Here is an 18369-nt window from a genome sequence, read left to right on the forward strand (position 1 = left end):
CACTACTATCTCTATATCGCCTCCAACTGGTGCATGGCATTTGATATAAATATCTGAGTCAATACCTTCTTCATCGTCTCTGGATTCTCTGACATCTGTAGCCAAGGATGCTGTATCCATCAAGTTGATTGATTGATTGATTGATCGAAGTGAAGTGGATGGTTAGCATCATGTAACCACTTCATCTACACTGACTCATAAAACATACCTTTAGCAACTGTTCGGCAGAATGTCGCTTTGATGGATCAACTTCGAGACATAGGGTGAGGAAGTGTTTGAATGAGTCGGACCACAGCTCTGGACGATCGAGACCAGTGCATCCATAGGTGGCAATGGCAAACATGGCATTGAGTGATGACTTGCGATTGGGTGGCTGTCCATTTGCCAACTCCAGCAAGCATATACCAAAGCTCCAAATGTCAGACACGCATCCATACTCAATGCCCTTGATCATCTCTGGTGACATCCAAAATGGTGATCCTGCCATGTGTGTCAACTTGCGTTGAGTGGCGTCCACGCAAAGTCCAAAGTCAACTTTGATTGATTGATAGAATGTAAGTGATTGTGATTGATTGATTGAATGAGTATGGCACACAACATACCTATCTTGATCTTTCCTTCGATTGTCATCATGATGTTGCCAGACTTAATGTCGCGATGGACTAGGTTGTGCGAGTGGAGGTACTTTAGACCTTCCAGCATGCCCTTGGCGACATATGCTATGCAGCTCTCGTTGAACGTGTGATTGGAGCAGGCCTCGGTGAGCGTGCCACCCTGCATGTACTCCATGGCGATCCACACCTGCTCGTCCACCAAGTGGCTACGGAAATACTTTACAATATTGGGATGATTACAAAAGTGCAAGAAGCCAATCTCATTCAAGTTGGTCCTCTTTGCCTTTGGCGTCGTGTGCGCTATCTTCTTAATTGCGATCTCGCATTTGTCCAACGTGGACTTGGCCAAGAACACACTTCCAAATCCTCTGTATATGTGGCGTGTCAGTAAGTCACGCCTTTCCCGCGATGCTGTTGCTGCTGCCACCATGTTATAACATACCCGCTTCCAATCTGTTTGAGTCCTTTATACAGTTTCTTGACGTCGCCCTTCTCGAACAACTCGACGGAGCCCTTGGGCAGGATGGATTGCTCGAGACGAGACTCATCGTACGAGTCGTCCTCGTTGTAGACATTGTTGTTTACGCTGTTCTTGCTGTTGGTGGTGTCGTATCGCATCGGTCCCATCGAGGACGACGCTGTGACAGTAGTGGTGGTGGTCGTGGCGCTCATTGTTGGCGAGGTCTCGGGCGAGACGATGGCCATCGGCTGGATCTGCACCGACTTGCGCGAGTTGTTGGCCGAGCGCAGATTGAAGCCCGTGCGGAAGCGCAGGATGGGCAGCAGGATCTCAAAGTGCTCGCGCAACTGCTCGTCTGGGATCTTTGACTTCTTGATCATCTTGATGCACTCGGGCGGCAGGTCGTCCACCTTTGAGACAAAGATAGGCTTCTCCTTTGCCCTCGCGCGTTTCTGTTCCTTTCGTCGTCGTCGTTCGTCCTCATTATTGATCAATCTACTCGCTCTTGAACTCTTCCTATCATCGTTGGTTCTACTTGCGCCTGCGCCTGTACCAGAGACTGAGCCAGAGACTGTATTATTGTTGTTGTTGCTGCTGCCACTCTTGAATCCAAAGATACCTCCAGATGTCGTGCCTCCAGATGATCCACCATTCATTCTCTGTTGTGATGTTGCTGTTGATGTTGTAGTAGTGGACATTGTATGATTGTGAATGTATTGTGATTGTTGTGACTGTAGTTGTGACTGTTGTTGATGGTACATCATTTGTTGATGATGTTGTTGTTGCTGCTGCTGTTGCTGCATGTGATAATGTTGTTGTTGATGATTGTATAGTTGTTGTTGTTGTTTGAGTGCAGCCATCTCTTTTAGTGATGACTGATCGACATATTGTAGGAAACCTTGTGGACCTGGTTCACAACTAGTAGGATTGATCTCTCTCAACAAGTCCTCAACTGATGCAGCACCAGCTGTCTGTCCACCAAGCTGTGTGAGTATATAATTGGAGCGATGCATATCCCTGTTCACTCGCTCACTCCTATCTTCTTTTCTTCTTTCTCCAATCTCACTATATCTATCTATCTATCTTCTGTAATACTATAAATATTTGTTTGATTGAATGAATGATTGAATGAGTTAAGAGTGATTGTTACGAGTGATTGTGGTTTTGTTGTTATATGTTTGTGTGTGTGTTTGTGAGTTTATGTGTTGGAATGAATCAAAGAGAGGGAGTGTCTGTTTGTCCTTCTGTCACACACAAAGGAAACACACACTGGATGATAAGATGGATACATTGTGTGGTATGGCAGTGAATTGATCAATCAAACCTCACACACACTCTCAGTAGTAGTTTTTGTTTGATTTTTTTTTCCAAACAAATAAAAAATGGGCGAATCAGGTGTTTGAAAACACTTGATCAGTCGACATCAAATTATGGGATGTCTTTGATCATTTGATGTGACCACCACATGTGCCACTTGGTGACCTTCTTTGTCTTATGGTGTGAGGGGGTTGTGTCTCGAAGTCAGGTCGGAGCGACCCAACTTGAAATTGATTGACAAAGGGTTACATCTATGATCCCCTCAAAGTCTTGGACCACTTAGTAGGAGTTGGCATGTTGTTCTCAACAACAACAACGACACTTCATTCATTCATTCATCCATTCAACTTAACATCAACAACTACAACTATACCTCAATGAATACTTGATCATCAATCAATCGAGATATATATATATACATTGTTGTACAGATACAGGCTCAATCACTCAATCTACTCATATTAATGAGTACCCAAGGCTAGGCCTTTAACAAACAGACAGACAGACAGACAGACAGTTACTCAACACAAGACAGGCAGACAGACAGACAGACAACAACAATAACAACAAATAATGATACAACTACAAAGGCAACTAATATTGTTGCTAATACTATTGTTGATGAACATCAATAATAATGATGTTGGAATGATGGTTCAATCACGTGAAAGAGGATTCGTTCCAACTACAGAGTCATCAACAACAGATAATAATGCTGGTGTTACAAATAGTGCAACAACATCAGCATCGACGACGACAACAGGATCAGCAACATCTAAACCAACACAGAAGCCATTCCCACCAGAGATAAGATACTCGTATCCGGTGGAATGCATGTTCCCGCCCGACCTCAACGGCGCACCATACGTGCCCTACACGCCACAGCGCTGCTCATTCCTCTACGACGCTGACGATGAGACGAGCAAGATGAAGTCGTGTTGCTCGCAGACCGATGAGAAGACCTTCCAAGCACGTCTGGACAACATTGCCACACAGTTCTACGCGCCGCTCTACGACTGCGCCGGCGAGAAGATCAATGACACGGGCTTCCAGACTGTGATGTTCAACGGCTCGACGCCCGACTTGATCACCACGTCCGAGTACCACGAGGTGCTGGACACGCGCTACCACGCCCACATGTGCATGGAGCACCTGCAGGCCCTCCAGTGTGTGTTGTGCTCGGTCGACCAGTACTCGGTGCTGGGCCGCTCTGAGCTCGAGCATCGTCCAAACAACTACCACTACGAGGTCACGCCCATCTTCTACATGAACCCGTTCCCGCCCGATGGACAGCCGGTCGTGCTGTGCACCGAGTACTTCTACCGCCTGTCCAACTACTGCCAGTTCCTCAACGTGCGCAAGGTGCCCTTCCACGAGCAGTACAAGCCGGGCAATCGCACCGGTCGCATCCCATTCGCGGGCATCACGGCCAACGCGGGACTACCCCGGGGCATCACCAATCTTCAGGCCTACGTGACTACGGACTCTTTGGATGTATTATGGACTTCGGATTACAATTGTATGACAAGGCCACTGTCGTACTTTGAACCAAAATGTACAACAATCATCAACAACACATGGTCTGATTCATATCGACAATCATACATTCGACCTGATGACAGTGGAGAGATACATGGTCTAGTTGGCGGCGGAGCCAGTCCAACAGCCCAATCCCAATGCACAACACTTATCACATTACTAATATTATTGAACTTACTCTATGTCCTGTGTATTTAATCATCCATCCATCCATCCATCCATCCATCCAGTCCAATCAAACAACTTGATCAATCCTCCTCCTCCCCTTCCTCCCTCCTCCGTACTCCCTCCCTATTATTTATAAATAAACGATGTAAATCTTTACCATAATATATACTTGGTGAATGCCAAGACTGGTGCCAAGACTGGTGCCAAGACTGATCATCATCACATCATGTCACCTCAATTGCTTACCAATGGTGTTGGCTCCGATTGTTCCCAACCCTTCAGCCAATCGAAATATCTTTCGAATTCTCTCTTTTTCAAACAAATTGTAGAATTCACTCAAACACAACAAGTATTAGCTTCAAGTCAAAGTCAAAGTCAGAGATAGAGATAGAGATAGAGATAGAGTTGTATTTATATGTAGTATATATATATATCTCACCAACTAATGTGTTTTGTATAATAGATAAGAGAGAAAGAGAAAGAACTTGAAGTAACATTAGATAGGTTTATAAACATTGAGGAGAGTGACAGACAGGCTGAGAGATAGAACAGATACCATGCAGTCATCATTTCTTACGAGGTTCTTTCAGAATCTGTCGGAAGAGAATCAACATGACTTTGGTCCATTGCCAGAGTTTGAGTATGGACAACAGCCTCAAACCTCTCATGCATCGTCATCATTACATTCATCATCGTCATCAGTGTCCAATCAAACTCCACCACCATCACAACATAGTCAACAACAACAGCAACAGCAACAGCAACAGCAGCAACTACTACAAGCACAGCTACAGCCACAACTAATTCCTCAGCCGCAGGCACAGACACCTCCACAGTCAATCCCACATCATCATACACCAACACAACAACATACTCCAACACAGCAACATACTCCAACTCAACATACTCAGCAACATACTCCACAACATACGCCACAACATACTCCACAGCAGTCGCACAATAGTCATCATTATCATCATCAGAAACAGAACTCACAGTCAGGCGGTGGCAGTGGTGTTGCTGCTGGATCATCGGGATCAACATCATTGACTTCATCGGCGATGGATCTGTCGACATCCGACCCCTCAGTCTCGAGCCATGGCTCACTCACCGATGTTACACTCTCCAATCAACAGAGTTCTCAACAACTGAGTACATCGGGTGCGAGCGACTTGTCGACTGACCCCTCAGCATCTGAAAAGGCCACATTGGTCGAGGTGCTGCGGTCAAAGTTCCAGCACAACTCGGCCAAGCCCGACAAGAAGTTCTGGATGCCCGACGCCTCTAGTGTCGTGTGTTACGAGTGTGAGGCGCCATTCACCATCTTGAAGCGTCGTCATCATTGTCGTCTATGTGGACAAATCTTTTGTTGGAAGTGCTCTCAGCTATCAATCGAGATTGGCAACGGCGACAAGATAAGAGTGTGCAACTATTGCTACAATCGATACAACACCACACAGACTGGCGACGAGGAGGTTGCTCCTCCCCGTCCCGAGCTCGCCTCTGATGAGTACAGTGATGGTAGGTTGACATGCATTCGACACACGCTCACTCACTGACACAATCAATCATTATAGAACCAACAGCGGCCAACACTAATGCAGGCTTGTTTGCAAGCAAGCTTATCAACTATGTGCCGTCGTTCCAGTCGCCATTCTCAAAGAAGACTGAACATCCTTTGCCTTTGACTGATCCATCGCCTTTGGAGTTAGAAGAGCATCTTTCAAAGTTGATGCGCGAGATTGGTGGCAATGAGATGAACTATGATCTATCAGAGGACGACACATCATCCGATGGTCTGTCAGAGGACGAGCAGGTGTTGCCCACTCAGGAGCACATCTCCAACCAGGACAATCAAGAGGCAGTGGACAATCACATTGCGACACAACAGCAACAGCAGCAGACTACATCAACATCGTCGTCGATTGATATCATTGGAACATCAACACGACATCCATTTGCCAACACTCTTGGCGGCTCATCAAGCCTCATCCCCGGCTTTGCGAACCCCAATGGCAAGGGCTCGGTCACCTCATACTCAATGTCTGACCTGCCACACTTCAAACCCAGGGCCCTCAGCGACAAGGGCGACTCCTCGAAGCAGGCCACAAACAGCGATGCGACTACATCATTGGGTGGCAGTGGACAATCACCTAAACTCAGCTCAAGTCACCAGACACGCAGCATACTCTCGCTGTCGTCGTCCCCATCGTCTCCTCCACCCACACCAAGCACGAGCTTGGCATCATCAATGTCTGTGTTGCCCATAGGTTCAACGGCACCCATGTCGCCGCCAATGTCTGGCCACCACGCAGCGGCCCACGCCAACCATCCAACGTCCTCCATCCACCCACTCAAGACGTCCGCGCCAGTAATGGCCAACAACAACATCAACACGAGTACAGGTATCCATCCACACACACATCATGGCGGACATCACCACCCAGCCACGCCGGGCAAGGGCAAGGGTGTCCCTCCTATCAGCATCTCGCCATCATCATTATTCTTTAGTGATCCGAGCATTGTGTCACTCAAGAGTCATCCCAAGACGACGAACCGCTCCAAGTTCCTGGAGAAGTACCCTCTGCCACGCAAGGAGCAGAGTGCTGTTTTTGCCAAGTCGCCACTGACCACATCGCATCGCAATCAGATCAAGAACTCGCCACTCTACGACTGCTATCGCCAACATATTGGCGCCATTGTCACCCAGCTGCTGACCAAGGACCACATCGATGTGGCCAAGTGGGGAGATGTCATCATGAACCTAGCACATGATGCCTGCACCAAAGTGAAGATCTCTGTGAAGGAGGGCGACAAGATGCCCACTGGCGAGTACATCAAGGTAAGTCAAAGTGTGTCCTTGCCTAAACTATCCCTCATCCACTCACTCAATCATGCACTTCACTTAGATCAAGAAGCTACCTGGTACTGAAGGCCAGGAGGCCCAGTACAACTACATTGATGGTGTGGTGATGACAAAGATATTGACACATAAGAAGATGCGCAGTCGCTTCATATACCCAAGAGTGTTGTTGTTGAGCAGCTCAGTGGAGTTCCAGCGTGTGGAGAATAAGTTCTTGTTCTTTGATCAGCTGTTGCAACAGGAGAGAGAGTACTTGCGTATTCTGGTGTCCAAGATCGCCGAGAGGAAGCCTGATTTGGTGTTGGTCGAGAAGACCGTGTCAAGACACGCGCAAGAGTTCCTCCTCGACTCTGGCATCTCACTGGCACTCAATGTCAAGCCTCGTGTGCTTGAGCGACTGGGTCGCAGTCTACGATGCGAGGTGTTGCCCACATTGGACAACATGTATCCAACGAGCACGGCCGCCGCTAACACTGCTGTCACGGCTGCGCCTGCCATGGCACCCGCTGGAAACAGCCCGCCAAGCAGCCAACAGGCTATCGCCTCAAAGACCGAGATGTCCAAGCAGCTGGGCACATGCGGACAGTTCCGTGTGCAGACATTCACCGAGGAGACATCGCTCAAGGAGAGCGGCACTCACAAGAAGACACTGATGTACTTTGAGAAGTGTCCGCCCGAGCTTGGCGCCACCATCACGCTGGCAGGCGAAAGCATTCAAACCCTGTCCAAGATCAAGAAGATCCTCGAGTTTGCGATCTACGCCACGCACAACGCTTACGTGGAGATGAAGTTCCTGCAGGACCAGTCGTCGACCATAAACGTCGTCCAGCAACTGCAGCTGCAGCAAACGGCAGACTCCTCACGCCTGTCGTGCACGCCATTCATGCGCTTCCCGCTGCCCAAGTCTTTCCCGCACATTCCCTGGCGCTTCCACTTCACCTCGCAGCACAACAAGAACAAGAAGTCACTGCTGCAGAGCTTCCACTTCCCACACGCCGACTCGGGCCAGCAACAGATGGTGCTGCAGACGTTTGGTGAGGATGAGATCCTGGGCATCGGCCTATCCGAGGCGTTCGACCCTTGCTACTCCAAGCGCTACCCCATCGAGATCGAGTCGATCCTGGACCATCAATCAATCGTCTTCACTCATTCAATCTTCTGCAACACCAATCAGTGTATCCCATTCGAGCTGCATGCCATCGACTACTACACAGAGAACGATATGACAGTGGGCGAGTTCCTCATGAAGTGTTGCTTCAACACGGCACACACCTGTACAATCAAGGACTGCAACCGTCCACTGCTGGAGCACGAGCGTTCCTTTATGAATGCCAATGGACGCATCAACATCTCGCTGCAGCGCATCAGTCCTGTAAGCACTCAGTCGCAGCCACAGCGTTGCAGTGGCGCCATCTCAATCATCACTCGTTGCAAGATATGCAACGTCTTCTCGCCCGAGCAGGTCATGGCCAATGAGGCGTGGGAGATGTCCTTTGGCAAGTACCTCGAGCTGACCTTCTACGGCCAGAGCCAGTTCGTCGCCAACTATGGTGACTGCACGCACAGCATGAGCAGGGACCACATCACCTACTACTACCATCAGGACATGGCTGCCATCTTCTCGTTTGAGCCACTGCCCGTGCTGCAGCTGACCCTGCCGTCCAAGGTGTTCTCGTCCAATCAGGGCGTGAAGCAACATGTTCGCCAGCGCGAAATTGAGTTGCTGAATGAGTGCGCCAACCAGGTCTACAACGACATCTTTGAGCGATTGAACGATCTGCTCGAGGAGGGCGAGGACCGCGCCAAGAACCTGATGCCGGCGCTCTCAGAAGAGCGTCAGCTGGTGCTCACAAAGATTGGCGTCTATCTTGGCAATGACATTGACAACATATCGGAGGAGATCAGTGTCGGCCTTACCAAGATGCTGTACGCCTCGTTCATGACGTGGAACTCTCAGCTGCATGGCATTGTCAACAGTACATCACTTCAAAAGACCAGACGATCAATCATTGATCCATCGAATGACACGTCGCCTCACGCGACCACTCATCTCAGACACAGCATGTCGCCAGAGGCATTCAAGGCTCAGCTTGAAGACATGGCTGCCACCTCAGTGGTCACAGTTGTGCCGGCACCAATGGCACCCCTGCCAACCACACCACCAAACTCATACATGCCAGCGGTGGAGCAGCAACAACAGATACAGCCACAACCAACCAGCACTGCGATTGTACCATTGGACAATAATGGCACGGTGGAGAAGAGGAGCGTCTCGCCAGGAGGAACACTGAAGCCTGGCGAGCAGCCAATCGTCACAATGTCCGACTCAAAGATTGATGTAACCGCATTCGTCTCTTACTCCAACTTGAACAACATCAACAACAACAACAACCTTCCACCAAAGGAGGTGAAGAACAAGCCATTGAAGTTCATCGATACGATCGCTGGAATCGTCTCGTCCATCTCCTCGACCAAGATCCTCGGACCAACAATGCCATTCCTATTGTTGGATGGCTCGGACAACATTGCCATCTACGAGAATGAGCCCAGCACAACCATCGCCTACACATTGGTGTCAGAGGAGTTCAAGGCCTCGTTTGACGAGCTGATCCAGGAGGAGCTGGGCAAGCCGGCCTACCAAGAGACAGACGACACGCCCATCAACCCCAACACGCCCAAGAATGACATTGGCAACTTCTTGCGTCAAAAGAGCACGACAGAGGCCGCCAAGAAGCGTGCCACAGACTTGGCCAACGCACTCAAGCAGGCCGATGCCAAGAAGACCATGGCCAATGCCAATGCTGGTGCTGCCGGTGATCAGAGCTCACCGCTAAACACCACGCCAACCTCCACTCCATCGCTCTCATCAACGCCATCGCAGAATGAGCTGCCATCGCCAGCTGCAGACACGCCAGGCAGCAGTCACCGCAGCACTGAGAATGTCAACGGTATCAAGAGTGATGGAATGTTCAACGACAGGAACCTCAGGATATCGCGACTACTAGTCTCAAGTCAGAGGAAAGAGATTAGGAATAGTAAGTTTGATTGAATGATTGATGAGCACGCGACACATGCTGACTAATCATCCCCATCCTATCCTTAGGATACAAGTTCGAGAAGAATGGATACGAGTTGAATATCTTTTGTACAACATACTACCCAGTGCAGTTCAGTGCACTTCGTGAGCTGGTCTGCAGTGAGGAGTCATTCATTGAGTCACTTACAAGGTCCAAGATATGGATTGCCAAGGGTGGCAAGAGTGGCTCGTCATGGAACAAGACACTGGATGATCGCTACATCCTCAAGAATGTCAGCAGGATTGAGTTGGAATCATTCCTCGACTTTGCTCCATTGTACTTTGAGTACCTTTGTAAATCATACCTCCATCAGGTAAGTCCAGACCATTCCATCAACCAATCATCTGTGGCCGCGCCAACCTAACTAACCCTCAATCATTCAAAACAACATAGATACCAACTGCACTGAGCAAGATACTTGGTGTGTATAGTGTGCGTTGGAAGGACAACAATGGAAAGAGTCTAAAGAAGGATCTCATCGTCATGGAGAACCTGTTCTACAACAGGAATGTAACAAAGGTATGTTGGGCTGGACATTCACGTGATAGTAGCGGCCATGTTACTTACACATAGACAACACACATCATAGACATATGACTTGAAGGGATCACTCAGGAGTAGACTGGTCAAGAATGAGTCAGAGGTGTTGCTCGATGAGAACTTGCTACAAGCATCATTTGCCTCACCGATATGTTTGTCAGAGTATGACAAGACACGTTTGGCATTGGCAGTATGGAATGATACCGCATTCTTATCCTCACTTAATGTGATGGATTACTCGCTGCTGACTGGTATAGACACAAACAACAACCAGTTGGTAGTAGGTATTATTGATTACATGCGCAAGTTCACTTGGGACAAGGTCGTCGAGATGAAGGTGAAGCAGTCTGGAATCATGGGTGGTGGTGGCAAGGTGCCCACTGTCATCTCGCCCAAGCAGTACAAGATCAGATTCAGAGATGCCATGTGGCTCTACTTCACAATGGTGCCAGACAAGTTCACCAAGGTTAAGCATCTTGTACCCAACGATAACAAGGACAAGATGAGTCATCTGGAATAAACTATACCGAGTATTTGTTTGTTGGTAATTACAAAGTATGTTTATTAAATGTTCGATGGTAGGTAAACATCTAAGAGCGGCAGGAACATATTGATTGGCAGGCCCCCGGTGTGAACATTAAACAGGTAGCGGCCTCTCTTCTTGGAGGAAATGAATGTCGCAAGTAGATAATTGCCATCAATTCTACCTAGATACTTGTTATTGCCTTTTGAAGCTCCACACCATATACATATTCACGTTGAACATCTTCATTGTGTTCAGTAGCACCTTGAAAGGTGACGTTGATGACACCACCCTTGTCCCTCACAACTACTCCTTTCCGGAAGATGTTTAGATGGGCAGGATCGGTGGACCTGGCCATAACAAGGGTACCCTCTTTGACTACTGGATGGTGGTCCCATGGATCAACCCCAAGTACTTTGGCTCGGTCTGCCTCGTCTTCTGATGTAGTGTCGTCCTCGGATGAGTTGGCACGGCTCTGTTTATGTTGTGTCCTTGAATTTGCTAGGTTTAGGGCAGATATCTTTGGTTGTTTGACTGGTGAATGGTGTACATCATCAGATGATGGTCGTTGATGACCCTTGCCATTACGAGTGTCTGATTGAGTGGTAGTGACACTGTTTGATTGAGTGGAAGTGACAATATATGTTTGAGTGGAGGTGAAAATAACTGGTTCACGGGTGACAGTGTCTGATTGAGTTGCTGCTGAGACACCGTTTGACTGAGTGAATGCGTTGTAGAATGGTATATAGACTTTTTTCTTATTGATCCTATCTGAGTACTTTTTGAAAGATTTGTCCAACATCTGATGAATCAATGGAATGCAATTATTAATATTAATTAATAATTATAAAACAAAATAAACAAATACTATAAACAACACTTACAATATCAACATCCTCTCTTGTGTACAGAGGAGTGCCATTCCTTACTTTGTTGTCCACCATTATGAGTAGATAATAACTAGAGGTTGTATGAGAGTAAAGGAGTATTGAATCAGGATAATAATGTATCAGAAAAGGATGGGAGGAATGACTAGTCATTGAAAAATATTTGAAAAAAAGCGCCACATTCTCAGTCTTGGATAATAATAGTTGTTTCGCCACCATTTATCCATTATTGACAAAGGGTACTTTGGTGAGGTGCCAAAGTAATTGCTAAAGTATATTTGATAAGGTATGGAATTCTTAGTAGGGAGACAAAGAAATCGTCCAAGAAATCGACAAGGACAAGTAATAATAAGATCCAAAATTATTGCCAAATCGGGAAGGATTTATGATTTAAAAATTGATTATTAATAGATCAACAAATAGATGAGGGTATGTGACATAGAAAACATACATTCCACAATTCAATGTAAATATATATAATTAATGTATTTGTTTATATGTTGAATGTATGTTTAATATGATCACTAGGGCAGGTCTGGGATAGAGCAATATAGCTACAGTTTGAGTTGAATTTAATGTTGCTCTCACACAACCTTGCTTCTTGACGTAGATGGCCTCGTCTCAGTTGATTGGATGGGTATACATTGTTGGGGATAGTTCCAAAATTGGTGATTTATTCACTTGACCACCCCCCACAAAGTGGTTTTCAACTTCATCCTCTAGTTCATTCTTTTATCTTCATAAGTTGTTATAACAATAATGAATAAGAATACAATCCAATTAAAAGAGTTGGAGTGGAAGATCACACAGATCAAGAGACGTGATTTGAAACCTTTCGAAAATGATCAAGTAATGATTGATCATCCTGGTTCAGATCCTTTGATCACCCTTGACAATGTCACAATACCAACAGATGTCCATCTAACACTGATGCAACGTAATCTAATTCCAGACCTCTATGTTGGTGAAAGAGAGGTATGTTCATGATCCCTCGTTCTCTCATTCACTCATTCACTCACTAACTTGATATCAAGATTGAGTTTAGATGGATTGCACTATCAGACTGGGAGTTCACGTGTGAGGTCGAGGTCAGCCAGGAACAGTTGGACAATGCTGGTCATGTTGAGATGGTGTGCGAGGGAATTGATACTGTTGGCACAATCAAGATCAATGATCATCATGTTGGAGACGTGGAGAATATGTTCCGTTGTTACCGTTTCAATGTTGGTGCCTACTTAATGGTTGGCAAGAACATAATCAGTGTGACTATATACTCACCGGCAGTATATTGTCAACGCAAGGCATTGGAGAATGGATATGAAATACCCCAGTGGGAGTATCCCAATGGTATCCATCACAGGAACTTCATACGCAAGGTTGGCTGCCACTTTGGTTGGGACTGGGGTCCCTGCTTCTGTCCCATGGGCATATACAAGCCCATTAACCTGGAGTTCATTGCCAGGAACACACCCGTTGTCAGAGGCCTGTACATCGAACAGACTCACAACAACGACGATGTGCATCTCAGTGCAACGGTCGATATCTTTGCTCAAACATCAATCGACTCGAGATTAACTTGGACATTGGAGGTTTCAAGACGTGGTGAGTCACTGGGCAAGACCTGTCTGGCGAGCCAATCAACAAAGATGGGCGACAGCTCATTTAGCATAACCACTCAGATCAACAAGCCATTGAAATGGTGGCCCAATGGCTATGGCGATCAGCCACTATATGACATCCATCTCTATCTTGGCGAGACTCTGGTCATCACCAAGCGCATTGGTATGCGCGATTTCAAGATCGACACATCCGAAGGACAGTTTACTATTGTGGTGAATGGCGTCCGTGTGTTTGCCAAGGGCGCAGACTGGATCCCTGCCGACACCTTCCTTAACCGCATAACACGTGACCAACTAGAGCACCTTATCGCCAGCACAGCCGAAGCCAACATGAACTGCCTACGAGTGTGGGGTGGAGGACTCTACGAATCGGATGACTTTTATCAACTCTGCGACGAGCATGGCGTGATGATCTGGCAGGACTTCATGTTCTCATGCGCCCTCTACCCATCCAACGCAGACTTCTTGGAGAATGTTCGCATGGAGGTCATCGACCAGGTGCGACGCATTGGTCATCACGCCTGCATCGCCCTTTGGTGTGGAAACAATGAGAATGAGCAGGCAATCAATGTTTGGAAGCCATCCAAAGAGAACCCACCACGTTATATTGTAGACTACAACAAGCTCTACATTGAGACCATCCTGCCAACTCTAAAGCAGCTGCAGCCAACATCATTCTTCTGGCCCAGCTCACCATCGAATGGTGTCCATCAATGGGGCGACACCAATGATCAGACCAGAGGCGACACACATTATTGGGAGGTGTGGCATTCAAACAAGCCATTCACTCAGTACCTCACAGCCAAATCCCGCTTCCTCTCCGAGTTTGGCTTCCAATCTTTACCTCGCGAGAGTGCCCTTCGCAGCGTGCTCTCTGGTCCCGAGCAACTAAACATCACCTCGCCCGAGATGGAAGGCAGACAGCGCTCACCAACACCGGGCAACCTTGGACTGCTACAGCACACGGCTCTTCACTTCCGCGTGCCCAATGGCTTCAAGCATCTCTGTTACACCACACAGATACTTCAGGCTATATCGATCAAGACTGGATGTGAGCACTGGCGTAGGATGTCGCCATACTGCATGGGAACACTTTATTGGCAATTGAATGACATATGGGTTGGCCCATCGTGGTCATCGATCGAGTACGATGGCACATGGAAGGCTTTGCAATACTTTGCCAAGAGATTCTACCAGCCTCTGTTGCTATCGTTCGTTGAGAACCAACAGACGGGCAACCTTGAGGCTTGGCTGACGAACGATCAGCCGACCAGCGGTGTCCAAGGAAAGATCCATGTCGAGCTCTGGAACGTGGTCAGCGGCGAGAAGACCTTTGAGGCGGAGCATGAAGTGCAGGTGGAGCCGCTCTCCAATCAGATGGTGTTCAGTGTCGAGAAGACCAGTCTGTTCCCCGCAGGCATTGTAAACTATGGACGCTTTGCCTACGGATGGCTGGAAGTGTCTAATGACCAGCAGGCTTTGAAGTGCCTGACGGACAACACCCACTTCTTTGGTCCGTACAAGAAGCTCAATCTCAAGGCACCCTATGTGCACATTACCAACGAAGAGGTGAACAGTGAGGGGCTGGTGGAGCTAACCATCGAGTCGAGGGAAGTTGCTTTGTTTGTGTGGTTGGAGAGCACTACACCTGGCAACTTCTCGGACAATGGATTCATCATGTTCAAGGACAGACCATGCACCATTGTCTTCTACCCGACACAGCCACTGGATGCCGACGAACCAGTGGCGCCAAAGTTCAACGTCTTTTCTCTCTACGACACATATGGCACTGAACGCGCTACCAATCAATGAGGGTCGACCTGTAATATGTGGACATTAAACATTGGCAATGTTAATTATATAATGATCATGTATTGTATATTTAAATTTGGACATCATCATTTATCCTTTGGTTGTTGCCTTGGATGCTGCTGTTGCTGCTGGTGAGTTGGTTGCTGTAGTCGATGGAGTTGTGGTGGTGGAGGGTGTGATGATTGGTGGAGTATCCTTCAAGAAAGGATGGTTGAGACAGTCCTTGGCAGTGGCACGTCGCTCGGGCATGTAGTGCAACATTGGTGTCAAGAACTCGACAAACTCGGTTGCCTCTTGATGACCAAACTTATACTTCTCGGTCAACACGTTGTAAAGAGGCCACTGCTCGCCAAGCTGTGGGATGTTCCTCAGCTCGCCCTTCTGAGTGAAGAACTCCTTGGACTTGCTGCCAAGACTGACCACCGACTTGGGGAATTTGCCCAGCAGCTCGATCATCAGAGCCAGATGATCGTCAGACTTGTTGAACGTGTTGCCTGCCTTGGGCTTGAAGAGGTGGTCGCCTGTGGCCAGCTCAAAGGCCATGCATGCTGCGCTCCAAATGTCCACTTGCACCGACCACTTGCTGCGCACGATGGCCTCCGGTGATCGATATTGTCTCGTCTGGATGTCGTCGGTGAAGTGAAGATTCACCCAACAGGCGTTGCCCAAGTCGACGATTTGCACCTGTGGATAGGCGTCCACGGTAAGCTGCTCGCCCGACACAGTGCGGGTGCTGTCCAAGGAGTAATAAAACCTTCCATTGCTGTATATCCTTCCAACTTCATCCTCCTTCTCTTGCTCGCTGATCACAACAACGTCATCAGTACTCGTGACTGTGGCCGTTGTCGTTGTCTCCTTGATCTCTTCCTTCTTTTCCGCATCGACCACAGCTGCTGCTGCTGCTGCCTTTGACGCTGCTGCCGTTGCTGCTGCCTTTTGCTCATCTCGATGATGGACGGGAGGTGGCAGACTGTCTGTACTCTTCCTCAAAGAGTTCTTTGATTGGCTGCTGGCGGTGCTCTCGTCTGAGGACGTGCTGCTGTAGCGCTCAGAGGAGGATGATGGCGAGGGGGGCTGGTTGGCCGGTACATTGATGCGCTTGTTACGGTAGTAGCCGTACTGGTGTCCCCAGGTGAAGTCCTCGATGGACACATCAAACTTGTGCCGTAGCAAGACATTCTCAGGCTTGAGGTCGGTGTGAATGATGGCGCACTGTGTGTGCAAGTGGTCGAGACCCATGATCACCTGCTTCATGATCGACTTGACGAGTGGCAGGGGGATGCCGCGATAGCGGTAGTGCTTGATGAGGTCGAGCAAGTTGTTTCCCAACACCTCGAACACCATGCAGATGTGCTTTCCGTTTGGACCCTTGTGCACAAAGTGATCGAGCAAACGCGCCACCGCCACAGAGTTGCCGCTGGCCTTGAGCAGCTTGATCTCGTCCTCGGCCGTCTCGGTGTAGGACTTGGCCGAGCGCACAATCTTGAGCGCCACCTGCTTCTGCGTCTCCTTGTCCAGACACAGCCACACGGTGGAGAAGTGGCCCCAGCCCAGCTTGCTCACAATCTGGTAGCGTCCATTGAACACGTCATTCTTGCGCACTGGATGATAGCCGCCCACCTTGTAGTCCAAGATGCCCTCGTCGTCCGACTGTGACAATGGAAGGAATGACAATGCTGCGGCCATTGCGGCCGCTGCCGAAACGCCACCCTCTGACTGTGCAAGCTTCTTCTTTTTCTTTTGTAACTTCTTCTTTTGTGATGCTGACAATTGTGTTTGTGTCTGTTGTTGTTGCTTACCATCCAATGATGATGTGGTCGTAGTTGTTGTTGTTGTTGTTGTAGTTGATGATGATGATGATGTTGACGCACCCAATACTGTCCCACCAATACCACTACTACTGCTGATGCTTGTGCTGCTACTTCCTCCAAGTGTTGTCATTGCTAACTAGTTGTTGTTGTTTATAAATATTGTATATATATTATATATGTATATGTATATGTATATGTATATGTATATGTATATGTATATGTATATGTATATAGTAGTGTTGTGTTTGTGATGGTTGGTTGATAGAGAGATACAATGCGTGAATCAATGAAACGAATGAACAAACAAACAAACAAACAAACAAAGAAAGAGAATGTTGAGCGACTTGTGAATCGTCCAACAATTCAAAAAAAATAAAATTGAAAACCAGATTCAAACAAACTTCAAAATCATTCCCAACCAATCAATCAATCATCATTCATTCAGTCAATCAAGCAACCAATTAGTACTACAATGGACCACCAATACTAATCCAATCAAAAGAAATAAGAAGTACGGATTTATCCAGTTTAGTAATCACAATGATAAACTAAACATACATCCCTATGACGACGAAGCGGAGGAAAAGAAATATCTGTTGGGGTTCGATGTGCCTCGCCCATCAAACAAAAAACACACCGTGTGATCGTAACAACTAAAAATTAATAAAATGGATGGGTAGAGTGACGTGATTGCCTCTGGGAGTTGTCCTCCCTACAACACCGTTTTACCCTCATAGCTTGCCAGCTCCCTATCAATCTTTCCATCTACTGATTGGTGGTTGTGTGTGTGTTAATGAGTGTCTTACCATTAGTTGATAACACCTCCGCCCTATCGTCGCCTCAATATCAAAATCGTTGATGGGAATCAATCATGACTTAGATTGGAGCCTCATTCGAAATCTTTATCATTTATCATTCATCATTATTTATATATAATACCTCATTCTAGAACATAGTTAAAACTTTGTATTTAAATATAAATAACTTATATCAATCAATCAATCATTAGCTTTATTGTAATATTAGTAGTATTCATATCAATCAATCAAACATACATAGGTAAGACAGCTTGTGGTTGATATTATATTATGTCCAACAACATCAACCTTTTCAACCCGTCCATCAACTCAAGAGGTGAT

At 47.3% G+C, this 18369-nt stretch overlaps 6 protein-coding genes across 6 annotated transcripts; 3 read left to right on the forward strand and 3 right to left on the reverse strand.

The window, feature by feature from the left end:
- Window positions 1-17: 17 nt before the first annotated feature.
- Window positions 18-2108, reverse strand: SAMD00019534_010990 (hypothetical protein; the record flags this gene model as incomplete). The annotated part of the gene is made up of 4 exons (XM_012903066.1): window positions 18-110; window positions 209-534; window positions 603-982; window positions 1057-2108. Coding segments are annotated over 4 exons (1851 nt in total), but the record flags the coding sequence as incomplete, so codon positions are not given.
- Window positions 2109-3042: 934 nt separating this feature from the next.
- SAMD00019534_011000 (hypothetical protein) lies at window positions 3043-4033 on the forward strand (the record flags this gene model as incomplete). The annotated part of the gene is made up of 2 exons (XM_012903067.1): window positions 3043-3910; window positions 4014-4033. 2 exons carry the CDS (start codon window positions 3043-3045, stop codon window positions 4031-4033), a joined length of 888 nt encoding a protein of 295 aa, XP_012758521.1.
- Window positions 4034-4655: 622 nt separating this feature from the next.
- SAMD00019534_011010 (hypothetical protein) lies at window positions 4656-11098 on the forward strand (the record flags this gene model as incomplete). Its single annotated transcript, XM_012903068.1, has 6 exons — window positions 4656-5619; window positions 5676-6940; window positions 7008-9996; window positions 10065-10351; window positions 10432-10557; window positions 10628-11098. The coding sequence occupies 6 exons, from the start codon at window positions 4656-4658 to the stop codon at window positions 11096-11098; spliced, it is 6102 nt and encodes a 2033-aa protein (XP_012758522.1).
- A 187-nt stretch (window positions 11099-11285) lies between these two features.
- On the reverse strand, window positions 11286-12045 carry SAMD00019534_011020 (hypothetical protein; the record flags this gene model as incomplete). The annotated part of the gene is made up of 2 exons (XM_012903069.1): window positions 11286-11903; window positions 11986-12045. The coding sequence occupies 2 exons, from the start codon at window positions 12043-12045 to the stop codon at window positions 11286-11288; spliced, it is 678 nt and encodes a 225-aa protein (XP_012758523.1).
- An 828-nt stretch (window positions 12046-12873) lies between these two features.
- Window positions 12874-15413, forward strand: SAMD00019534_011030 (hypothetical protein; the record flags this gene model as incomplete). The annotated part of the gene is made up of 2 exons (XM_012903070.1): window positions 12874-12963; window positions 13023-15413. Coding segments are annotated over 2 exons (2481 nt in total), but the record flags the coding sequence as incomplete, so codon positions are not given.
- A 96-nt stretch (window positions 15414-15509) lies between these two features.
- Window positions 15510-17360, reverse strand: SAMD00019534_011040 (hypothetical protein; the record flags this gene model as incomplete). The annotated part of the gene is made up of 1 exon (XM_012903071.1): window positions 15510-17360. One exon carries the CDS (start codon window positions 17358-17360, stop codon window positions 15510-15512), a length of 1851 nt encoding a protein of 616 aa, XP_012758525.1.
- Between the last annotated feature and the right edge of the window lie 1009 nt (window positions 17361-18369).

Source organism: Acytostelium subglobosum (assembly GCF_000787575.1).
Source record: "Acytostelium subglobosum LB1 DNA, scaffold: scaffold2, whole genome shotgun sequence".
Lineage (NCBI taxonomy): Eukaryota > Evosea > Eumycetozoa > Acytosteliales > Acytosteliaceae > Acytostelium > Acytostelium subglobosum.